Source organism: Panthera uncia, unplaced genomic scaffold (genome assembly GCF_023721935.1).
Source record: "Panthera uncia isolate 11264 unplaced genomic scaffold, Puncia_PCG_1.0 HiC_scaffold_404, whole genome shotgun sequence".
NCBI lineage: Eukaryota > Metazoa > Chordata > Mammalia > Carnivora > Felidae > Panthera > Panthera uncia.
The window spans coordinates 29,143-50,660 of record NW_026059544.1 but is presented as its reverse complement, the minus strand read 5'-3'; the positions used below and the strand labels follow the sequence as shown (position 1 = coordinate 50,660).

The following is a 21,518-nucleotide window of genomic DNA, read 5'->3' as shown; positions in this document are numbered from 1 at the left end:
AAGAATCTGTCGATTCAGATTATATTCATACAGATTCTAAATATCTTCTTGGCGTGCTGTTATCTGTATATCCCAGCTTTGTCTAAAGAGACTACAGTTCTCTACAGATAACAGCGTGCTAACAAGATATTTAGAATCTGTATGTTGTTAGTTTCTCTAAACAACTTTTATACTCTAATCTTGTGAAGGGTGCACACATTCAAAGAGAGGGGGAGGTCATTCTCCACAGGTCTTACCTGCCTTCTATAGAATTATCTTTCGCTTTTACTCTTATACATTTCCTCCCCCATTCAACTCGAGGAAGACTCTCAAAGACACCCTGATGGGGCGCCTGACTGGTTCAGTTGAAAGAGCATGCAACTCTTGATCTCGGGGTCGTGAGTGTGAGCCCCATGTGGGATGTACGGATTACTTGAACAAATAAAACAAAACTTAAAAAAAAAAAAGATCCCCTGCACACTTAAAATGTGTCCTTTTAATATAAAATCATTTTCTTCCACCACATTTGTACTCATTCCTCTTGTCAAAATGCTATAAGGCGTGTTGTCTGTTTCCATATGCTAGTTCACTCTCTACCGATACAGCTCTGGTTTACGCAAAACTGAGCAAAGTTTCCAGTTTTTTAGAGTATCTGTAAAATGGTTCCTATTGCTTTAAACTAAACTTCTTTCTGCCCCAATCCATATCTTAGTTCTCGATTTTTCTATTTCTTCTGGGCCTTGGGTTCCATTGATGTGGAGATTATTATCTGTTCTTGGCTTCTCTACTCTAATGTTTCCCTTTCCCCCTCCTATAACTCTTCCCATATCTATTCTTTTCTTCTTCTTCACATCCTTTGGGGGAAAAAAACCAGAGCATTAAAAAAAAACAACCCTTTTTCTATCCCCTGTATTAAACTAACCCAATGTATCAAAACTTCAATTCCTATTAAATAAGGGTGCCTAACTGGCTCAGTTGGTTAAGCGTCCAACTCTTGACCTCAGCTCAGGTCATGATCTCCTGGTTCGTGAGTTTGAGCCCCGCATGGGGCTCTGTGTTGACAGTGCAGATCCTGCTTGGGATTCTCTCTCTCCCCTTCTCTCTCTGCCCCTGCTGTGCACGTGCTCTCTCACTCTCTCTCTCAAAGTAAATGAAATGAACTTAAAAAAATATTTTTTGTTAAGAAAATTGTTTTAAATAGAGGGAGGTACCTATATAATACCCTGAAGGACTGAGACATCTTAAATGAACGTGATAAATTTTTAAATGATCATATTAAAATACAAGGGGATATGCGTTGACGTTACACAACCATAATATAGAAACCGTATGAGCTACAAGTAATTACTACCAAAAGTTGGTTGAATGTCGATAGCTTTCATTTTTCTTTCTTAAAAATTTTTAATGTTTATTTATTTTTGAGCGAGAGAGAGATGGAGAGACAGAGCATAAGTGGAAGAGGGGCGGAGAGAGAGAGAGGGAGACACAGAATCCAAAGGAGGCTCCAGGCTCTGAGCTGTCAGCATAGAGCCCGACACAGGACTCGACCCCATGAGCAGTGAGATCGTGACCTGAGCCGAAGTTGGACGCTTAACCGACTGAGCCACCCAGGCGCCCTGAATGTCAATAGCTTTCAAATTAAATATAATGTCATTGTGAAAAAGGCTAGAATGATAATTTCAGGTATTAAAAAGCAATCTGGGAAGCAAATCTTTCCATTAAATTCTGCACTGGAAGTAACTCACTAGCATATTGTATCTAGTTTTGATCAGTGTAATTTTGAAAAGGAAGTGGGAGAAGAAGGAAACACATCCTGAGAAGAGCAATAAAGAGTATTAGTGGAAAACAGGTTTTACACACAAAGATAAAGGAACTAAAGAAAAGAAGGTTAGGGGTGCCTGGGTGGCTCAGTCAGTTGAGCGACTGACTTCAGCTCAGGTCATGATCTCACAGTTTGTGAGTTCGAGCCCCATGTCCGGCTCTGTGCTGACAGCTCAGAGCCCGGAGCCTGCTTTGGATTCTGTGTCTCCCTCTCTCTCTGCCCTCCCCCGCTCATGCTCTGTCTCTCTCTGTCTCAGAAATAAACATTAAAAAAAAAAAAAGAAAAGAAAAGAAAAGAAAGTTAAAGAATGGGTTTTTTCCCAGTCTCTAAGTAAATATAATGCATTTGATGAAAACAATGCCATATCCATGTTTAATTCAGAGGACACAAAAGGAACAGATGCATGTTTAAAGTAAAAGAGATCTATAGACTGGATATAAAAGTTTATATTAATATTAATTAAACTGTTCTTATTATACAACATTGCCTAGAGCCTAAATACTTCTAAGGGCTTTGTATCAGCACTATATCACAATATAGGAATTTACAGATTTGTTTTGTTTTGTTTCTTAAAAAAAATTTTTTTTTAATTAGTTTTCTTTATTTTTGAGAGGCAGAGAGAGACAGAGCACGTGGGGAGGAGGGGCAGAGAAGGAGGGAGACACAGACTCGGAAGCAGGCTCCGGGCTCTGAGCTGTCAGCACAGAGCCCGACGCGGGGCCCGAACTCACGAACCGCGAGATCATGACCTGAGCTGAAGCCGGACACTTAACCGACTGAGCCACCCAGGCGGCTCTGTTTTGTTTTGTTTCTTAAGGTTTTATTTTTAAGTAATCCCTATACCTAACGTGGGGCTCGAACACACAACCCCGAGATCAAGAGTCGCAAGCACTACTGACTGAGCCAGCCAGGTGCCTCTGGAATTTAAAGATCTATTTTTTTTTAATGGCCCAGCTCAACGGTTCAACCTTATTTTTCATTATTTCAGGTTGTTGTCTAGACTGGCTCATCGGTAAAAACCAGGCTTACCTTTTTTCTAGTCCCTTTATATATGCCATTATTTTTCACATACAATAGCTTCCCTCCTTCAAAGCCCAGTTCAAATTTGACCTCCTTTGTAAAGCTATCTCTAACCAAATCTCCAAAATAATCAGGCACCGTTAGCCTGAGTCTCACAATTTGGCATTTAATTATAGCCTCTAGATTTTTTTGTTTCCAGCAAAGATAAAAGAACAGGGACTGGATTTACCTTACCTCTTGAAACAACTTAAAACCAGACAAAATATATGAAAAAACAGAACAAAACAAAAAAAACAGTAAAAGACTGGATGAAGGAGAGGGATCTGCGAAAGATGAGAAGCAAGTTAGATGAGCCCCATGATTGTTCTGGACTTTCCAAGACAGAGGTACAGGGAGGAGGAACCCACATGAAGCATGGCATTCTCCCTGCGAATGTCGAGGGAGTTAAGGCAGCTAGGTTTGTAGGGCAGAACACAGGAGAAGAGATCTGCAGAGACAGAGGGCTACGGAGATCAAAAAACAGTCTCCCTCAAAAATAAATAAAATGGGGCGCCTGGGTGGCTCAGTCGGTTAAGCGGCCGACTTCGGCTCAGGTCATGATCTCATGGTTCGTGAGTTCGAGCCCCGCGTCGGGCTCTGTGCTGACAGCTCAGAGCCTGGAGCCTGCGTCGTATTCTGTGTCTCCCTCTCTCTCTGCCCCTCTCCCGCTCACACTTTGTCTCTTTCTCTCAAAAATAAATAAACATTTAAAAAAATTTAACAAAAAAAAAAAAGAAAGAAAGAAAGAAAGTAAAGCTGGCGTGAGGTGCCCAGCTGGCTCAGTTAGAACATGTGACTCTTAATCTCAGGGTCATGAGTCCAAGGCCAATGTTGGGCACAAAGCTTAGCGGAAAAACAAAAAACAAAAAACAAAAAAACTGGCATGACCATAAAATAAGGCAAAATAGATTTCTGAGGAAAGAATATTTATTATCGGTCTGATGAAAGACTTCAGCTTCCTCCTTAAGAAACTAGAAATTGAGGTGCCTGGGTGGCTCAGTCGGTTAAGCAGCCAACTCTTGATTTTGGCTCAGGTCATGATCTCACAGTTTGTGAGTTCAAGCCCCACCCCGGACTCAACACAGATAGTGCAGAGCCTGCTTGGGATTCTTTCTCTCTCTCTCTCTCTCTCTCTCTCGTGCGCGCGCTTTCTCGCTCTGCCCCTCCCCCTGCTGGCTTGCTCTCTCTCAAAATAAATAAACATTGAAAACTAAAAGAAACTAGCAGTTAAAGAGCAGCTTAATCACCAAAAGCAGGAAAATGGAAATAATAAAGATCAGAGAGGAAACTGATGAAATGTAATATAGAAAGAGAAAAACAACAACAATAAAACCCAAAAAGGTTTGGTTCTTTGAAAAGATCCATATGTTTGATAAAACTCTAGTTAGATTAGGGAAATAAAGAGAAAAAACACAAATTACCAATACCAGGATTGAGAGAGGTGAGATTACTAGACATTGTATAGCTTTTAAAAGAATAGTGAGTAAATATGAACAATTGTATGCCAATACACTTGACAACTCAGTTGAAATGGATAAATTCCTTGAAAGACACGGGCTGCTAAAGATAACTCTACAAGAAATAAATAACCCGAATAGCTATATGTCTACTATAAAACTGAATTTTCTCTGGTGAATTCCATGAAACATTTAAGGAAGAAATATCACCAGTTCTACAGAAACATATCCAGAAAATTAAGAGGTGGGAACATGTGTCAACTCATTCGACAAAGCCAGCATTATCCTAATATCGACAAAGCCAGCATTATCTTTTTTTTTTTATTTTTTTTAACATTTATTTATTTTTGAGACAGAGAGAGACAGAGCATGAACGGGGGAGGGTCAGAGAGAGGGAGACACAGAATCCGAAACAGGCTCCAGGCTCCGAGCTGTCAGCATAGAGCCCGACGCGGGGCTCGAACTCACGGACTGCGAGATCATGACCTGAGCCGAAGTCGGCCGCTCAACCGACTGAGCCACCCAGGCACCCCGCCAGCATTATCTTAATATCAAAACCAGACAGAGATAAGAAAACTAAGAAGACTAAAACCAAAATTCCTCATGAGTACAGATGGAAAAATTCCTACAATTTTAGCAAATCAAATGTAATAATATATAGAAAGAAGATAATACATCATGGGGTTTGTTCCTTCAGTGTATGGTTGCTTTAGCCTTCAAAAATCAATCAACATAATTCACAGTATTAGCAGACGAACCAAGAAAAATGATGAGATCATCTCGATAGGTGCAAAAAAGCATTTGACAAAATGCAACATCCATTTCCGATGAAAAACACCGAACAGGACTCTCAGCCAATTATGAACAGAAAGGAACTTCCTCAAGCCTATAGCTAGCATCATAATTAATGGTCAAAGAATGAATGCTCCCCACCCCCACAAATATCAGCAAAAAAGCAAGAATGTATACGCAACCGCTGCTAATCGACATTTTTCTGGAGTTTCCGTGTAGTGCAGTAAGGCAAGAAAATGGAATAAACAGCATCAGACTGGGAAAAAAAGAAACAAAAGTATCTTTATTTATAGGGAAAATGACCGTCTACGTGGAAAACCCCACAGAATCTACCAACAGCCTCCCAGAGTAAGTCAGTTTGTCAAGATTGCAAGACACAAGGTCAATAATCATCAACAAATTGTATTATTCTATACTGGCAACAAACAATCAGAAATGGAAATCCTGTATTAGGGCATCTTTATCGGTTGGTACGTGTTGTTACTTCAATATACGCTAAATAATAACAACAATGACAACATCTCATTTGAGAGCGTAGGATAAGAAGATACTAACGTAGACTGAAAGTCGTAAAGATACACACTCAACTGTGGAAGGATTAGAATACCTTACTGTATCCTACCTGTCCCGAGTACCGAAAAAGCTATTCCCAAGAAAAATCACATACTCATTTCTCTATTTTGGCAGCCATTTAGGAAACTGAAGTAAAAAAATTACAAGTTTCATTTTGATAAAAACTTCAACCATCTAGATTATGGGAGCTCTTCTTTTATCAAATAGATTATTTCACTTAGCATAAAACCCTCTAGGTCCATCCATGTTGTCACAAATGGCAAGACCTCGGCCTTTTTTATGGCTGAGTCATATTTCATTATATATATGTGTGTATATACGTATATATCCCACATCTTCTTTGTCCATTTATCTATTATGCTTCACTTGCTTATGTTAACAGCACATTTTTAGTTTTAAATTTTTTTAAGGAAACTCTACACCGAACAGGGGGCTTGAACTCACGACCCCAAGATCAAGAGTCCCATGCTCTACTCACTGAGCCAGTCAAGTGCCCCAGCAATACATTTTTAAGTTGTTTATTTTATGATCACAAAAGTTTAAAATAGGGTAGAGGTCATCAACACGACGTGATCAGCAACCCAAACATCTACCTTAGGATAAGCATTTCAGAAAGTGGGTCCACTGGAAGGCCACACCAGCTAATTTGTATAGGCTCTTGGGATAATTCATTTCTTTAACGTTGCACTATACAGATAATAGTCTGAGACTATAAAATGATCTTTCATTGGTTTCGCAACTAAAACTGGGTAGAAAAAAGAATAAATAGATAAAAACGGAGAAAAATATAGAAAGAGCAGTCTGGTAGGTATCAGTCTTAACCTGAGAAAATGCCAATTAGGAACCTAGACACCCAGAGCCGGGAGGCAGTTTGAAACTCCGTAGGTCTGAGTAAGCACAGCCAACAGTCAAGAAATAATTTGTTGTGGGGCGCCTGGGTGGCTCGGTCGGTTGACTTCGGCTCGGGTCATGATCTCGCGGTTCGTGGGTTTGAGCACCACGTCTGTCTCTCTGGTGTGAGCGCAGGACCTGCTTTGCATCCTCTGTCTCTCTCTCTCTCTCTCTCTCAAAAATAAATAAACATTTTTTTAAAAAAAGAAATGTTGTTTCTACCTAGGTAAATATTCTACAATTAATATACACGGCCACTAGCTGAAACGTGGTACTACAGTTATGGCCTCCCTTGTCCTAACAAGGATGTGTCCAACCGGCAGTTGGCAATTTTTTTTCTCTGTTTCGTTTGTTTGCTTTGTTTTCTTCCTAATTTTTCTAATTATGCTGGAAGACGTTCCGCATAATTTTACTATTTCTATTAAGAATAAAACCTTTATGGGGCGCCTGGGTGGCTCAGTCGGTTGAATGTCCAACTCTTGATTTTGGATCAGGTCATGATCTCAAGGTCCCTGAGTTCGAGCCCCGCATCAGGCTCCACACTGACAGTGCGGAGCCTGCTTGGGATTCTCTCTCCCTGACCCTCCCCTGCTCACACTCCCTCTCTCTCTCTCAAAATATCCAAATAAACTTAAAAAAAGAAAGAATAAAATCTTTATGGGGCACCTGGCTAGCTCAATCTGAAGACCATGGGACTTTTTCTTTTCACTTTAGTGGACTTTTTATTACAGAGCTGTTAAGCATAAAGTGATACATCTTTTCTCTCTCTTTAGTTAACACGGGCAAATGTTCATTTAGTAATGTCACCTCAACCAGTTTATTGCTGACATTTATTAGCAAGTCAGGAGCTAATACTCTGAGGATACCTCACCCGTGTTTGACTTCTAGATCACTGTTTATCTCAGGGTTGTGAGTTCAAGCCTCACGTTGGGTGCAGAGATTACTTTTAAAAAAATCTTAAAAAAAAAAAAAAGAATAGAATCTTTGCTCTATCACTCACAACAAATTATCTGTCAGCCTTAGTTAATAAATGTTCTTACATTTAACCGTCAATGAAAACTTAGTATTGACAGACATTATGTTTAAAAAGATGATAGAGTTTAGAGCAAGATCAGAAGAAACTAATCGTAAAAACAGATTATACAAACAAGTTTACAGTCAGAAAACCTGTGTTCAAGCTCCCTGAGCTTCAGTTTCCCGATCTATAAAATGGAGACAATTCTTGGGTTTTCTGCCTCCCAATGTTGTTTAAAGCATCAATGAAGCAAGTATACATGAAAGTTATTATAACTGCCACTCAAATTCGTTTATTCCACAAACAATACCAATAGTAGCAACGAAAAGCACGGAGTACTTTCTCTGTGCCGGCTAATGGGCTAGGCTCTTTGTATATATTATCTCTTTTAATGACAGTAATAAATATAACAATAATAACGATGATGATGATGACGACGACGGGCCCTTGTTAAGCATTCACCATGTACCCCAGCACTAGATCGTAGGCATACAGAAACAAGAAATTGGACCCTGGGAGTTGTGGATCGCACCGATAGGTCATATTAACGAGGACGCAGAGGAAGGAAGAGAAGCCACTAACTCTGCCTGGCTCACACGAACTCTAGCTTCAAAAGGCATTTAAAGTAGCTGTCAGGGCAACAGGCCAATGGGAGGGACCGTTTTAAGAGGTCCCGCGCTGCAGGATTACCCACGGCATAACTGCAGTGGGAAGGACATGAGTTGAGGGCAAAACCAGAATTCCAGTTTTATTATGTACATTTTAAGATGGGGATCATTATGGGGTACCTGGGTGACTCAGCTGAGCGTCCGACTTCGGCTCAGGTCATGATCTCGCAGTTCGTGGGTTCGAGCCCCGCACCGGGCTCTGTGCTGACAGCTCGGAGCCCGGAGCCTGCTTCAGATTCTGTGTCTCCCTCTCTCTCTGCCCCTCCCCTGCTCACGCGCTGTCTCTCTCAAAAATAATAAAATAAACATTAAAAAAAAAAAGATGGGGATCATTATGTGTAAGTAGGGGTTAACTAGAAACAAAAAGGACAATAAAGGCATTTCAGGAAGAGGAAATGGGTGCAAAGACCGAAGTGCGGAAAAATACATATGTTAAGAGAACGGCGACAAGTCCCAAGTCTCCCAGCGTTTGCCTTGACTATCTGTCCTGTGAACTCTACTAAGGTAAAGCAGAAACAAAGATCAGATGATTGAATGCATAAAGCACAGGGGATTGGCAAGGCAACTATGACAGAACAGAGGACTACAAAACCAAAGGTGCTGGGAGAGGGGTCCCTGGGTGGCTCGGTCGGTTGAGTATCTGACTCCTGATCTTGGCTCAGGTCATGATTTCACGGGTCGTGAGTTCGAGCCCTGCGTCGGGCTCTTTGCTGACAGTGTGGAGCCTGCTTGGGATTTCTCTCTCCCTCTCTCTCTCTGCCCCTTCCTGACTTGCTCTCTCTCTCTCTCTCTCTCTCTCTCTGTCTCTCAAAAAATAAACTTAAAAAAAAAAAAAGAAAGTTGCGGGGAGAAAATACTTGCAAATCATGTTCCCATAAGGGATTTGTATCTAGAATACATAAAGAACTCTCCCGACTGAATAATAAGAAGATAAATAACCCAACTAAAAATGGGGCAAAGGATCTGAACGGGGGGGGGGTTCTTCAAAGATGATGCAGACACAAATGGCCACGAGCACAAACGAAAAGACGCTCAACATCACTGGCAATCAGGGAAGGACAAATCGAGACCCTGAGATCCCGCTTCACACCTACCAGGACGGCTAGAATCAAAAAGACAGAAAATTAGTGTTGGCAAGAATACGGAAAAATCGGAATCCTCATGCATTGTGGGTGGGAATGTAAAACGGAGTCTCCTGGGATTTGTGCGAGGGTCTAGGAATCCAAGCCTATTAGGTATGAAAATTCTTAAGGCACTTTCTTCGACAGCCTAGTTTGCTACATAAAGCCTGTTTAATGGAGACGAGGAATCTGCAAGAGCTGATCCTGCCAACCACACGGATGCCTTCTTTGGCACACCCATCACTTGAGGTCAGCTACCTTTCCTCCGACACGTTCCATTTGGCTCAAATGAGAGGGATATTTATTTGTTTTTTTTTTTTTAATTTTTTAATGTTTATTTTTGAGAGAGAAAGAGAGAGCGCACGTACACACCAGGGGTTGGAGAGGCGGGGGGTGGGGGGTGGGGCGGAGGATCCAAAGCAAGCTCTGTGTTGATAGCGGGGAGCCCGATGCGGGGCTTGAACTCAAGAACCGTGAGATCACGACCTGAGCCGAAGTCGGATACTCAACGGGCAAAGCCATCCAGGTGCCCCCAAATGAGTATTTATTATGCATCTTACTTTAATTGTCGCATTTCATCCTCACATCCCCTACCCATATCACAGATAAGGAAACTGGCCCAGAGAGGAGAGAAGATTCCCGAAGTCACATAATCAGCTGGTGGTACAATGAGGATTCCGGTTTGGGCCAAAACTCACACCTTTCCCACTAGAGTCGGTAAATCCTGCTGAGTGAGACTTCATGAAACGGCTTCTCCCCAGGGATCCCTTCCCCTGACAGCTACTTTGAAGGCCTTTTGGAGCTGAAGTTTGTAGGACTGCTAATTTTAAAACAATGATAACATTTACACATGAAACACTTCTCTCACTTGTTCCCTTGACAACCACACACCTAAGATCAGATATGGAAAAAAGTTCTCTGTCAGTGCTTGTAGGGAAAAATCGCCGTTTGTGAGGACATCATTTTTAATTGACTTTGAAAGACAGCAAGGGTCCGCCAACAGCAGTAGAGGCCCGTAGTTCTCAGCCACCACGGAAAGTAGCATCATCACCACAAAAAAAGGCCAGTCGATGAAAGGTCACCTTTGCTCGATACAAAGTTTCTAGTTCCTTTCACATCACTGTCCCTCCTGAACTAAAACGCCATATAGCTAAGTGTCTAAGACTCAGCTATATGTGTTTCACCAACAACTTAATATATATTAATAAATATTAATAATTATATTGTTTCATAAATATTAATAATTATATTGATTCATAAGTATAATAACAAATTATATATATATTAGGCAGGAGCAAAGGAGAGACTGTCTGCCAGCAATGGTATTTTGTAAACTACACAGGTGACACCCAAGAATATTTCCATTGTAAAAAAAATTAAACAGGGCCGGGATTGTACAGGGCAGAAAGCATTAAGACAACATTCACCAGCCACCCTGATGCTTCCAGACCTTTGGCTGTGCATTTATGTTCATATATAGGGACACATATTGTCTATTTTTTCTACCAATAGATGGGATTATGTGATACATGTTGTCCTGTAACTTTCTAATTGATGATGATGATCTAGCTAACACCACACAACTCACTCATTTATAGTGTAGAATTCCGCCGTTTGGGGTACATTCAAGATAACACGTGCAACCGTATCCACAAATTTAGGATATTTTCGGCATCTCAAAAAGAAACCCTGGGCCCCGTAGCACCCTCATAATCCTCACATTCTCTCCAACCCAAAGCAACCACTAGTCTACTTCCTGTCTCTATGGATTTCCCTGTTCTGGCCACTTTGTATGAATGGAAGAATATTTCTTTTTTTTTCAATTTTTTTAATGTTTTTTTATTTTTGAGAGAGACAGAGACAGAATGCGAGTGGGTTGGGGCAGAGAGAGAGGGAGACACAGAATCCGAAGCAGGCTCCAGGCTCTGAGCTGTCAGCACAGAGCCCGACGTGGGGCTTGAACTCACGAGCTGTGAGATCATGACCTGAGCCGAAGTCGGACGCTTAACCGACTGAGCCACCCAGGCACCCCCACAGCCGAAGAATATTTCATCGTGTGCAGATGCTGCCTCTGTCCTGCCCCTTTTTTCATTTAACATATTCTTTGGTAATGTTTTTAATGTTTATTTTTGAGAGAGAGACAGACAGACAGAGAGAGAGAGAGCACAAGTGGGGGAGGGACAGAGAGAGAGGGAGACACAGAATCCGAAGCAGGCTCCAGGCTCTGAGCTGTCAGCACAGAGCCCGATGGGGGGCTTGAACTCACAAACCACGAGATCATGACCTGAGCTGAAGTCGGATGCTCAACCGGCTGAGCCACCGAGGTGCCCCTATATTCTTTCCATTCTTACACACAGATTTACTTCACCCTCTTTGGCGACTGCAAAGTATTACATAGTTCTTATGCAACATAATTTCTGTAAGCATTTCCCTGTTGATGGATATATAAGATACTCCACATGTTTCCCCATTAAAACAATAGCTTATCACGCACCATATGATACGTAGGGAGAAAGGGAGAGGCCATCTTTCTTGGTGGAAGAAGGACCCTGTCTCTAGAATAGTCGTTCTAAAGGTATGTTCCTTGGCTCTGCAGCACCACCTGGGAAAGTGTTAAAAATACATGTATCTGAGTTTCTGATTTCAAAACGCTGGGGTAGGGCCCAGTGCTCACTGTTTCTACAAGCCTTCCTCCTGGTGATTCTGACATGCTTGAGGACCACTGTCCTAAATCTGCATCACTGCACTAAAGTGCCTTCCATTATCTGGTTTAAAGGCCATTTGAAAAATTAGCAGGAGTTGGGGCACCTGTGTGGCTCAGTCGGTTAAACGTCCGACTTCGGCGCAGGTCGTGACCTCCTAGTTTGTAAGTTCGAGCCCCGCGTCGGGCTCTGTGCTGACAGCTCAGAGCCTGGAGCCCGTTCCAGATTCTGTGTCTCCCTCTCTCTCTGCCCCTCCCCTGTTCATGCTCTGTCTCTCTTTGTCTCAAAAATAAATAAACGTTAAAAAAAATAAAAAAAAAAAAAGAAATTCACCTGGGGAGATGTCTTCGGAAAAAACAGGTAGAAAGACTGCTTTTTTCCCCATCTCCCTAGAGGGAACACTGATATAATTTGATTATATCTAGAAGACACTGATGGACATCCAGTATTATATTGTTATTCTAATTCAGCAATGCCCTCAGAGGTCAAGGAGTGTCCACAATGGCCAAAAGTCCTGGGACCGCTTATCCTTATGCTAATTAGCTCTACATTGCCGTTTCTTTCTTTCTTTTTTAATTTTCTTTTAATGTTTACTTATTTTGGGGAGAGACAGAGCATGAGCGGGGGAGGGGCAGAGACAGAGAGGGAGACACAGAATCCGAAGCAGGCTCCAGGCTCAGAGCTGTCAACACAGAGCCCCATGCGGGGCTCGAACTAGGGAACGGTGAGATCATGACCTGAGCCAAAGTCAGACACTTAAGCGACTAAGCCACCCAGGCGCCCCCCCCCCCCTCTTTTTTTTTTATCTTTTTTTCGTTTTTGTGTTACAGAGAGAGAGTGCGAGCAGGGGAGAGGCAGAGAGAGACAAACACAGAATCCAAAGCAGGCTCCAGGCTCTGAGCTGTCCGCACAGAGCCCGAATCGGGGCTCGAACTCGGGAACGGTGGGATCGTGACCTGAGCCGAAGTCGGATGCTTGACCCACGGAGCCGCCAGGCGCCCCAACCACATCGCAGTCTGTGATATCTGTTTTTTTTTTTTTTTCTCTTGGCTTTCTATTGTATTTCCGTCCTGTCCTTTGGCACTTGTTACCACTTACATCTATCAGTGTGTTTACGTCCAGCTGTCCTTATCTATACTCCCACACCTACTACTACTGTCAATGAGCTGAGACACCAATAAATATGATCTTCAGAACTATGATAACAAGGTGACAGTTAAAACAGGTCATGAGTGAGGAACCAGAAAATTTGGCGCAGGGCACTGTGATATTTATATTGGCTGAAACAAACTGGAAAGTCAATGTTCCCAGACCTAACATTCTTTGGGAAAGTGGCCGAGAGCACGACCTTCTTCATACAAACAAAACAAATAACGAACTCTGGGGCTTTTTTGTTTTGAACATCAGGAAGGTATGCAGTTTTCCACCCAAGGCTTCTTCTCTGAGGTCTGTTTGCTCTGTGTGCGATCACGAAACTTAATTGTTTAAGAGCAGTTTTAGGTCCGCGGCAAAAGAGAACGGAAAGTACAGAGAGTTCCCACAGGCACTCTGCCCACGCACATGCACGCCCCTCGGCCCCCACCATCACGTCACACGTCACAAGCATCCTGTGTGGTTTCTGGGGCCACTTGAACATCACCGAAGAGACCGCTCGGATTACCTGTAACACCACGGAACTGTGGGTGTTGCTGGTAAAGATGCGTGTGGTTCCTGACTTGGAACACTGCAGATGCGACGAGAGACCCATGTCGCTGCTTCCGAGGGACAATTTCATGTGCTGGTCTTCGTCCTCCACCAGAGATCTGAAGATTTTTATAAATCGGAAAGAGAGGCCAATTAAAAGGTGATAAAGAACGCACGATAAAGACCTCATTTAGGGAGACAATCAGTCACGAGGGCCAATCGCTTGACTCCGGAATAGACTGCATTTTGTTTCGTCGCATTTGAGGCTGCTACGAAAATGACAGGTATTTGGAAAACGTTTTCGAGGGCGGAAAAGATAAACTGGAAGTGAGAAATCAACCTAAAGGCTGGTTCAAGACTATACTCACGGAGGGTTTTTGTGTTTTTAGTGCCGGAATAATTGCTTTTGGTATTGTGCTGTTGTGGTAGCAGCAACATCAAATTGTGTTATTCACAGTTAAAATTACTTTGGAATACCTAATTTTGGGAAGAGAAAAATAACAGCTATCATTTATTGAATAGTCACTATGCGTCATGTACTTGTCAAGAAATTTACACACATGACTTCGTATAATCCTTAAAACAATCCAAAGTTGGGGCACCTGGGGGGCTCAGTCGGTTAAGCGTCCGACTTCGGCTCAGGTCGTGATCTCGCGGTCCGTGAGATCGAGCCCCGCGTCAGGCCCTGTGCTGACAGCTTGGAGCCTGGAGCCTGTTTCGGATTCTGTGTCTCCCTCTCTCTGCCCCTCCCCCGTTCATGCTCTGTCTCTCTCTGTCTCAAAAATCAATAAACGTTAAAAAAAATTAAAAAAAAAAAAAACCATCCAAAGCAAGAGGTACTACTATTATTTCCTTTGTATTAGCGGTAGGGAAAAATGGGCTACAGAAAAGTTTAAATAAATTACCTAAGGTCACAAAATTATGAAAGTAGTTGGGTCAGGATTTGAATCTACGTCTAGTATGATTCTAAATTCTGCAGACTTTGTTAATAAAAGTCAAAGATTAACTGATGTATTAATACACTGCTTCCTCTTCTATCATTAGTTGTGATTCTTTTTTTTAAATTTTTTTAATGTTTATTTTTGAGAGAGAGAGAGAGAGAGACAGAGCGTGAGCGGGGGGGGGGGGGCAGAGAAAAAGGAAGACACAGAATCCAAAGCAGGCTCCAGGCTCTGAGCTGTCAGCACAGAGCCCGACGCGGGGCTCAAACTCAAGAACCGCGAGATCATGACCCGAGCCCAAGTTGGCACTTAACCGACTGAGCCACTCGGGAGCCCCCCCATGAGTTATAATTCCAATCAACCCCCAACTGCACAAAAATTTTATATGTGAATTAATTTCTTTTTCTAGCAGTATCTCTCATTCATCATTTGGGGATTATTTAGTGAAACAGCTACAGCCTAGTGGCATTTCCATCTTTTCCAAGAAATAAAAAGTGGGAATAATAAATGCAAGCTATGCCCATGTGCGTATTATGTTAATAATTTTTCAGGATCCATAAAAAGTACTGGGGGACCTGGCATTCAACAGGTCAGTTAGTTGTTGTTGTTTTTTTTTAATGTTTATTTATTTCTGAGGCAGAGCATGAGTGGGGGAGGAGCAGAGAAAGAGGGAGACAGGCTTCGAAGCAGGCTCCAGGCTCTAAGCTGTCAGCACAGAGCCCGACGAGGGGCTCAAACTCACAAACCGTGAGATCACGACCTGAGCCGAAGTGGGACGCTCAACCGACTGAGCCCCCCCAGGCGCCCCAGGTCAGTTAGTCTTCATAGAGAATACGCAAACTACTTAATAGGGAGCCCCAGGTAACACTAAAAATTGATTACCACAGTACCACCTTTCATTATCGTAGACTAAGCAGGCTTGCTTTTCCTTAGGTACGCGATGCTAATTTTTCGGTTGAGCGACTGACTCTTGATTTCAGCTCAGGTCATGATCCCAGGGTCGTCGAGTAGGGCTCTGTACTGAGCATGAAGCCTGCTGAAGATTCTCTCTCCCTTCCTCTGCCCCTCACGTTTGCTATTTACCTCGAACTTCCTACGTGTGGAATTGTTATTGTTTTTTTTCTTTGTTAAGGTTTTCTTTTTAAGTACGCTCTGTACCCAGCATGGGGATCGAATCCCGCGGTCAAGAGTCGCGCGCTCCACCAGCTGAACCAGCCGGGCCTCCCAAATCATTTGTTTTTCTAACTCTGCCCTACCCGGTATCCTGAAGATTTCACGTGTTCACTACCATGCCTATAATCTCAGTTGATCGGTATGAACGAGAAAATAGTTTGAAGACTATACCATATTAATAAAGATCCTGCTTTTTGAATGCTCACGTCAACCAAATGGTTTTAGATCCTATAACAATTAGCAAAAGTTCTGGCCTCAAGGGTGACATCAATTCCTCTTAATGATATTAGAGCCATGGTATAACCAAAAATGAATAATATATGACCATGTTTTATTCAACTCTCATGGATATTTAATAAAGAGAATCATTTAAATAAGATTTTTACAAGCATAAAAGAAAATGAATATAGCTGTCTACTAATTTCAGAAATAGCCTTAAAAAGAATTAAATTATATACATGACATACAGCATGCACACACTCCCACACCCTTTTAAACAGCTTTTGCAGGCAGACGTTTAAAATGATAGAATCAATTGGAAAAGTGGGAAATAGACTGGTATCCCCTGACCGGAAAATTTCCATTCAGACAGAATTATTTTAATGAAACATCCAAGCAGCATGTTTTATTATTTTCCGTAATCCCTGCACAGAACGTGGCACTTGAGAATTGCAACGTATGCCACCTGAATGAACACAGAATCTCATTTTTGTGGACATTTCTTTCTCATGCAGTGCCGTAAATGACCATCGATTATCATTTTTATAGAGCCACAGATGTAAAAGGGACAGGAAGAAAGCTGAAGCCGCATTGTGCCCATGACATATCCCGGAAATCGCTTTTTTTTAAGAAACTACAGATAACAACTCGTTTACTTGTCATTTGTCTCTAGCTCTTAAAGTTGAATAGCAGGACGTGAAAATGCAGGCTTTCCTCGGCAAGATAATATGCTTGGCTTTCTAATTAATTCCTTCAAAAGCTGAAGAAGGCTTCACTAAAATCGTCTTCTTTATGACTTTTCATCAACATACTTTGACTTCTTACCATTCAGAACACTCCCTATTATTTCTGCATCACTAACAATACCTGCCATGTCCACCTTCTCAGCAGATTCGATATCCTCCTCTGTCTTCTTTCCATTAAGTTTACCGACTGGATGTGACGAGCATTGGTTTTCAACATGGCAAGGAGGGAAAACCTCTCAGCAAAGCCCAGGCCACAATTATATAAACCTATCCTTACAGGAATGATTATCTGAGTAATTCCAAGAACAAAGAGCATTTTAAAAATCTTATTGTTGGGGAGTGTGGGTGGCTCAGTGGGTTAAGCGTCCGACTTCAGCTCAGGGCATGATCTCGCAGTTCCCGAGTTCGAGCCCCACGTCGGGCTCTGTGCTGACGGCTCAGAGCCTGGAGATTGTGTGTCTTCGGATTCTGTGTCTCCCTCTCTCTCTGCCCTCCCCCACTCGCACTCTGTCTCTCTCTCTCTCAGAAATAAATATTAAAAAAATTTTTTTAAATAAAAATCTTATTATTTAAGTCATATGGTTAAAAGCAATGTAAAGACCAGCGGTTCTCAGAAGGGGCTGGAAGGCCAAGGGGATTTTGTTTCTCTGCCCCCATGTTTGGCAATGTTAGGAGCCATTTTTCATCGTTGCAAGGGTGTGTGTGTGTGCTACCTTCATCTAGTGGGATGCGGCTAAACATCCCAGCAATGCACGGGAAAGTTCTCGACGGCAAAGATGTACTGAGGCAAAAATGTCAAGAGTGCCAAGACTGAGAAACCTGATATAGAGAGATTAACCTACTCAGGAAAATTTTTCTAAAGCAATTTCATGTTCTAAATTACTTCCCAGTCTGAGGGTTGCCTACACGAGGTTAATGCTGGCAGTAAGAAACGCGGTGGTATTATTAATTACCACTAATTCTTCCAAGGCTACCGAACAATAAAATACCTCTGCTTTCTTCCAGCCCCACAATTTGAACAATCAAGTGTTACAGTAGATAAGTAGATAATGCTTTGGAGTTTTATAAGACAATTGTGCAGGAAAGCTTTTGTTCTATATAAATTCGTGTGAGAATAATAATTTTCTAATTCTGCTTAAGACAACTGCTATTTGGATTCACTTGTACATGCTAACTCAGAATCAAGCAAATCCCAGGGGCGCCCGGGTGGCTCAGTCGGTTGAGCTCCGACTCTTGGTTTCGGCTCAGGTCATGATCTCACGGTTCGTGAGTTTGAGCCCCGCATCGGGTTCATCGCTGCTGGTTGCGGAGCCTGCTTGGAAATCTCTCCCTCTCTCTCTCTCTCTCTCTCTCTCAAAATAAGTAAACAAACTTAAAGAAAAGAATCAAGCAAATCCTTCCTAAATAGTCCCATTTCGTCAACGCTATAAAATTCTTCACCAGAGAGAGTATGTTCAGCAATTTTCTGTTCAAAACTCAAATCTGTTTCTCGTGTCTGTGTATTTGCTATCAAGCCACTCCAGCCCACCCCACTGTCACCGGACAGATCTGGTTTTCTTGACAATGACCAACCACGGAGCACAAAAGCAATCTTTCACAGAGTGTGCACGAACCACTCAACCGTGCTTGTTCTACGAGAACAACGACTTTTTCAATGATTCTCCCGAAAGCATTGCAAAGGGGGTCGACTTGAACATACACAAACTATGCTCTTTCTTTGCACTGCCACTTGAAGACAAAAGAAACAGGAAGTCCAAGCAACTGTCGTGCTAACAAGGTGATGCTAACATCATAATCTTGCCTAAAAGACAATGACCGTACTTTAAAAATCACCCCCGAGGGAAACGTGTGTCCATGTTGCGAGCACACAACTCATAGGGATCTCAGTGTGAATGGTTAATAGATGGAAAATGGTCAACCTCATTAGTATTCCAGAATATGCAAATTAAAGCAAAGATTCCGTCTTTCAACCTGTAAACTTAAATGAGAAATTGCTAATTTTTTAAGAGCCGTCAAATGGACACTTTTTTCTTTTTTTATGGTGAACACCAGGACAATGAAAGATGGTGCATTACATGGCTGACCCGGTAGGGAGAATGTTCTGCGTCCATCTGGTTGAAACATGTTTTCTGCAGTGCATAGTTCTGTGGAGGTTATTAGGTTGGTAGACGTTCTATAAAGAACCCGTACTCTGAGGATTCACTACAGCAACTGGGTTTGTTGATATGCACTGTGAGTAAGGGAAGAGTATTACTGCGTTATTTGGCTCCAAAGTGTCAAAAAGGTCTTCTGACACTCCACGCCGAAAACAAGAAAACAAAAGACAAAAACCCACCAGAAATTCCCCCCCCGCCCAGTCCACTGGAGTGAGTACTCGTATGTTTTAAAAACGAGGTATCAACTTGATAAATGATGGACCGCACATCTCAGTGTCTTGCTTTCCATCACTGCAAGCACCAGATCATGTTATGCAGAAAGCCAGGTGAGGTCAAATATCACTGACACGGAAGAGGCGACGTTGCGGTGCTCTTTGAAATCACTAGCACGAAAATACGTGAAACATCTGACGTTTTTGTGTGTGGAGATATCGTACGTGCCAACCCAAGCCCTGGCACGTTCACTTCCTGCACACGTCAAATGAAGACCAGCTCGTTAAAAGGGTGTACGCGAAAGATGCTGGATGTGCGGGAGAAAAAGTGCTGCCCAAGACTCTCCGAATCGTCGTCAAACTGTCCTCTGTACTTTGCTATGTTGTTTTTATTTCTTTTTTTTAAAGTTTATTTATTTATTTTGAGAGAGACAGAGACAACGCACGTGGGGGAGGGGAAGAGAGAGAGAGAAAGAGAGAGAGAGAGAATCCCGAGCAGGCTCCACACGGAGCCCGGTGCGGGGCTCGAACTCACGAAACCGTGAGATCATGACCCGAGCCGAAGTCGAGAGTCGGACACTTAACTTACGAAGCCACCCAGCCGCCCCTCCCATGTTGTTTTTAATTTCCGATGGGGAAAAAAATTTCTCAGAGAAAGTGACGAAGGTAGAAGTATCTGAATGACACCTTGAACTTTCCTCTCTTCAGTTCCCAATTAGCCTCACAGCACTTCTTTTTGGTGGCCACGATTATATTACAAAGTGGCTGAAGCCAACAGTGTGTTTTATTTCCTTTTTCAAAAGATGTAATGTTTTTAAGTACTCTCTATACCCAGTGTGGGGCTCGAACTCACAACCCCAAGGCCAAGAGTTGCATGCTCTGCCGACTGAGTCAGCCGGGCAGCGCCCAACAATGTACTTGAATAACATGACTCCACTGTAACAAAAGAATAGGGGGCTCTAAGTTAGCGTTAAAAGGATTACACGAGGGGCGCCTGGGTGGCTCAGTCGGTTGAGCGCCGACTTCGGCTCAGGTCACGATCTCGCGGTTCATGAGTTCAAGCCCCGCATCGGGCCCCTGTGCTGACAGCTCGGAGCCCGGAGCCTGTTTCAATTCTGTGTCTCCCTCTCTCTGACCCTCCCCCTTTCATGCTCTGTCTCTCCCTGTCTCAAAAATAAATAAACATTAAAAAAAAAAAAAAAAAGGATTACACGAAGACTGTAATTTCTCAGAGTCACGGTGCTACCATAACTGAAAGTCAGCACCTGTGGGTGAGTATGCAAGAACCAACGATAACAAAACAAAACACAAATAATACTTCAAAGAAGTACTCCCCCCTCCATTTGTGTCTTCTGCTCTGAAACAGAGAAGGGTCTGCCGGCCTCGGCATTTGCTACATGAAACATTTCTCGCCATACAGTTGCACGGCAGGTGGGGGAGGAATGTAGCCACCTGTTCTCATACTCATTTGAAATTGAGTGCTAAATCTGTCAAGGTATTTCCTTCCACCCTTGAGAAATAAATTAAAAACTTAAGATGGGCAAAGTTGTTCCCCATTGATTTTTCTATAGATTCAAAGTATGCGCACCACATTGAACGCTAAAGATATTTATAACCATCCTACCTCACAAAAGTTAGTCTTAACCATCCTTCATCACCCCTCCCGGGCAAAAGCTGAATGATACACACCACACACACACACACACACACACACACACACTCAGCTTCCATTTAAAAAGAATGGGAAATTGTTTTTAAAAAATCAGAAAGAAAATTCCAATGTATGAAGCAAGGCAATACGTATACAATACGTCTGGTATTTTCAATTTAAAGAAGGAAAAACAAAACTTGAAAGCTTCAAATATTTTAAAGATACGTCCCAACTAAAACGTCATTTATAGCGTCATTACACAAAGAAATCGTACATATCATAGCAACTTTTCTTAATAAGGCATAAATTAATAGCCGTTTAAGAAACTATGGAGAACGTATCTCTTACTGAGGTACTTGCCTGAAAGAAATCATGCAAGATAAAGCTTTGGTTAGTTATTTCTAATTTTTAGTGACATAAATGCAAGCACCTTATTGTCAACTCGCAACGGATTCGCTAACGGAACTCTTTCGCAGGTACGATATAAAATAGAGGCTAATCTTCCCAAGGCTTTCTTTCCTGCTGCAGAAATACCAGAATCCACAGAAGAGAAAGAGGGTTCAAGGTGACAGGGTCAGACGGCAAAATGATTTTCTAAAGTAACGAGGCTTCCCTACATGCCTGTGTCTGTCACGTTTAAAATAAAATCACATTAATA

At 42.4% G+C, this 21,518-nt stretch overlaps 1 protein-coding gene across 1 annotated transcript in view; it reads right to left on the bottom strand.

Moving 5' to 3' along the window:
* Positions 1-12,904: 12,904 nt before the first annotated feature.
* Positions 12,905-21,518, bottom strand: part of LOC125918054 (uncharacterized) — a 28,385-nt gene continuing 19,771 nt past the window's right edge. The window contains exon 2 of the mRNA XM_049624108.1: positions 12,905-13,881. Coding sequence (XP_049480065.1) covers positions 13,296-13,881 — 586 coding nt within the window. The 3' untranslated portion in view covers positions 12,905-13,295. The remainder of the gene's footprint in view (positions 13,882-21,518) is intronic.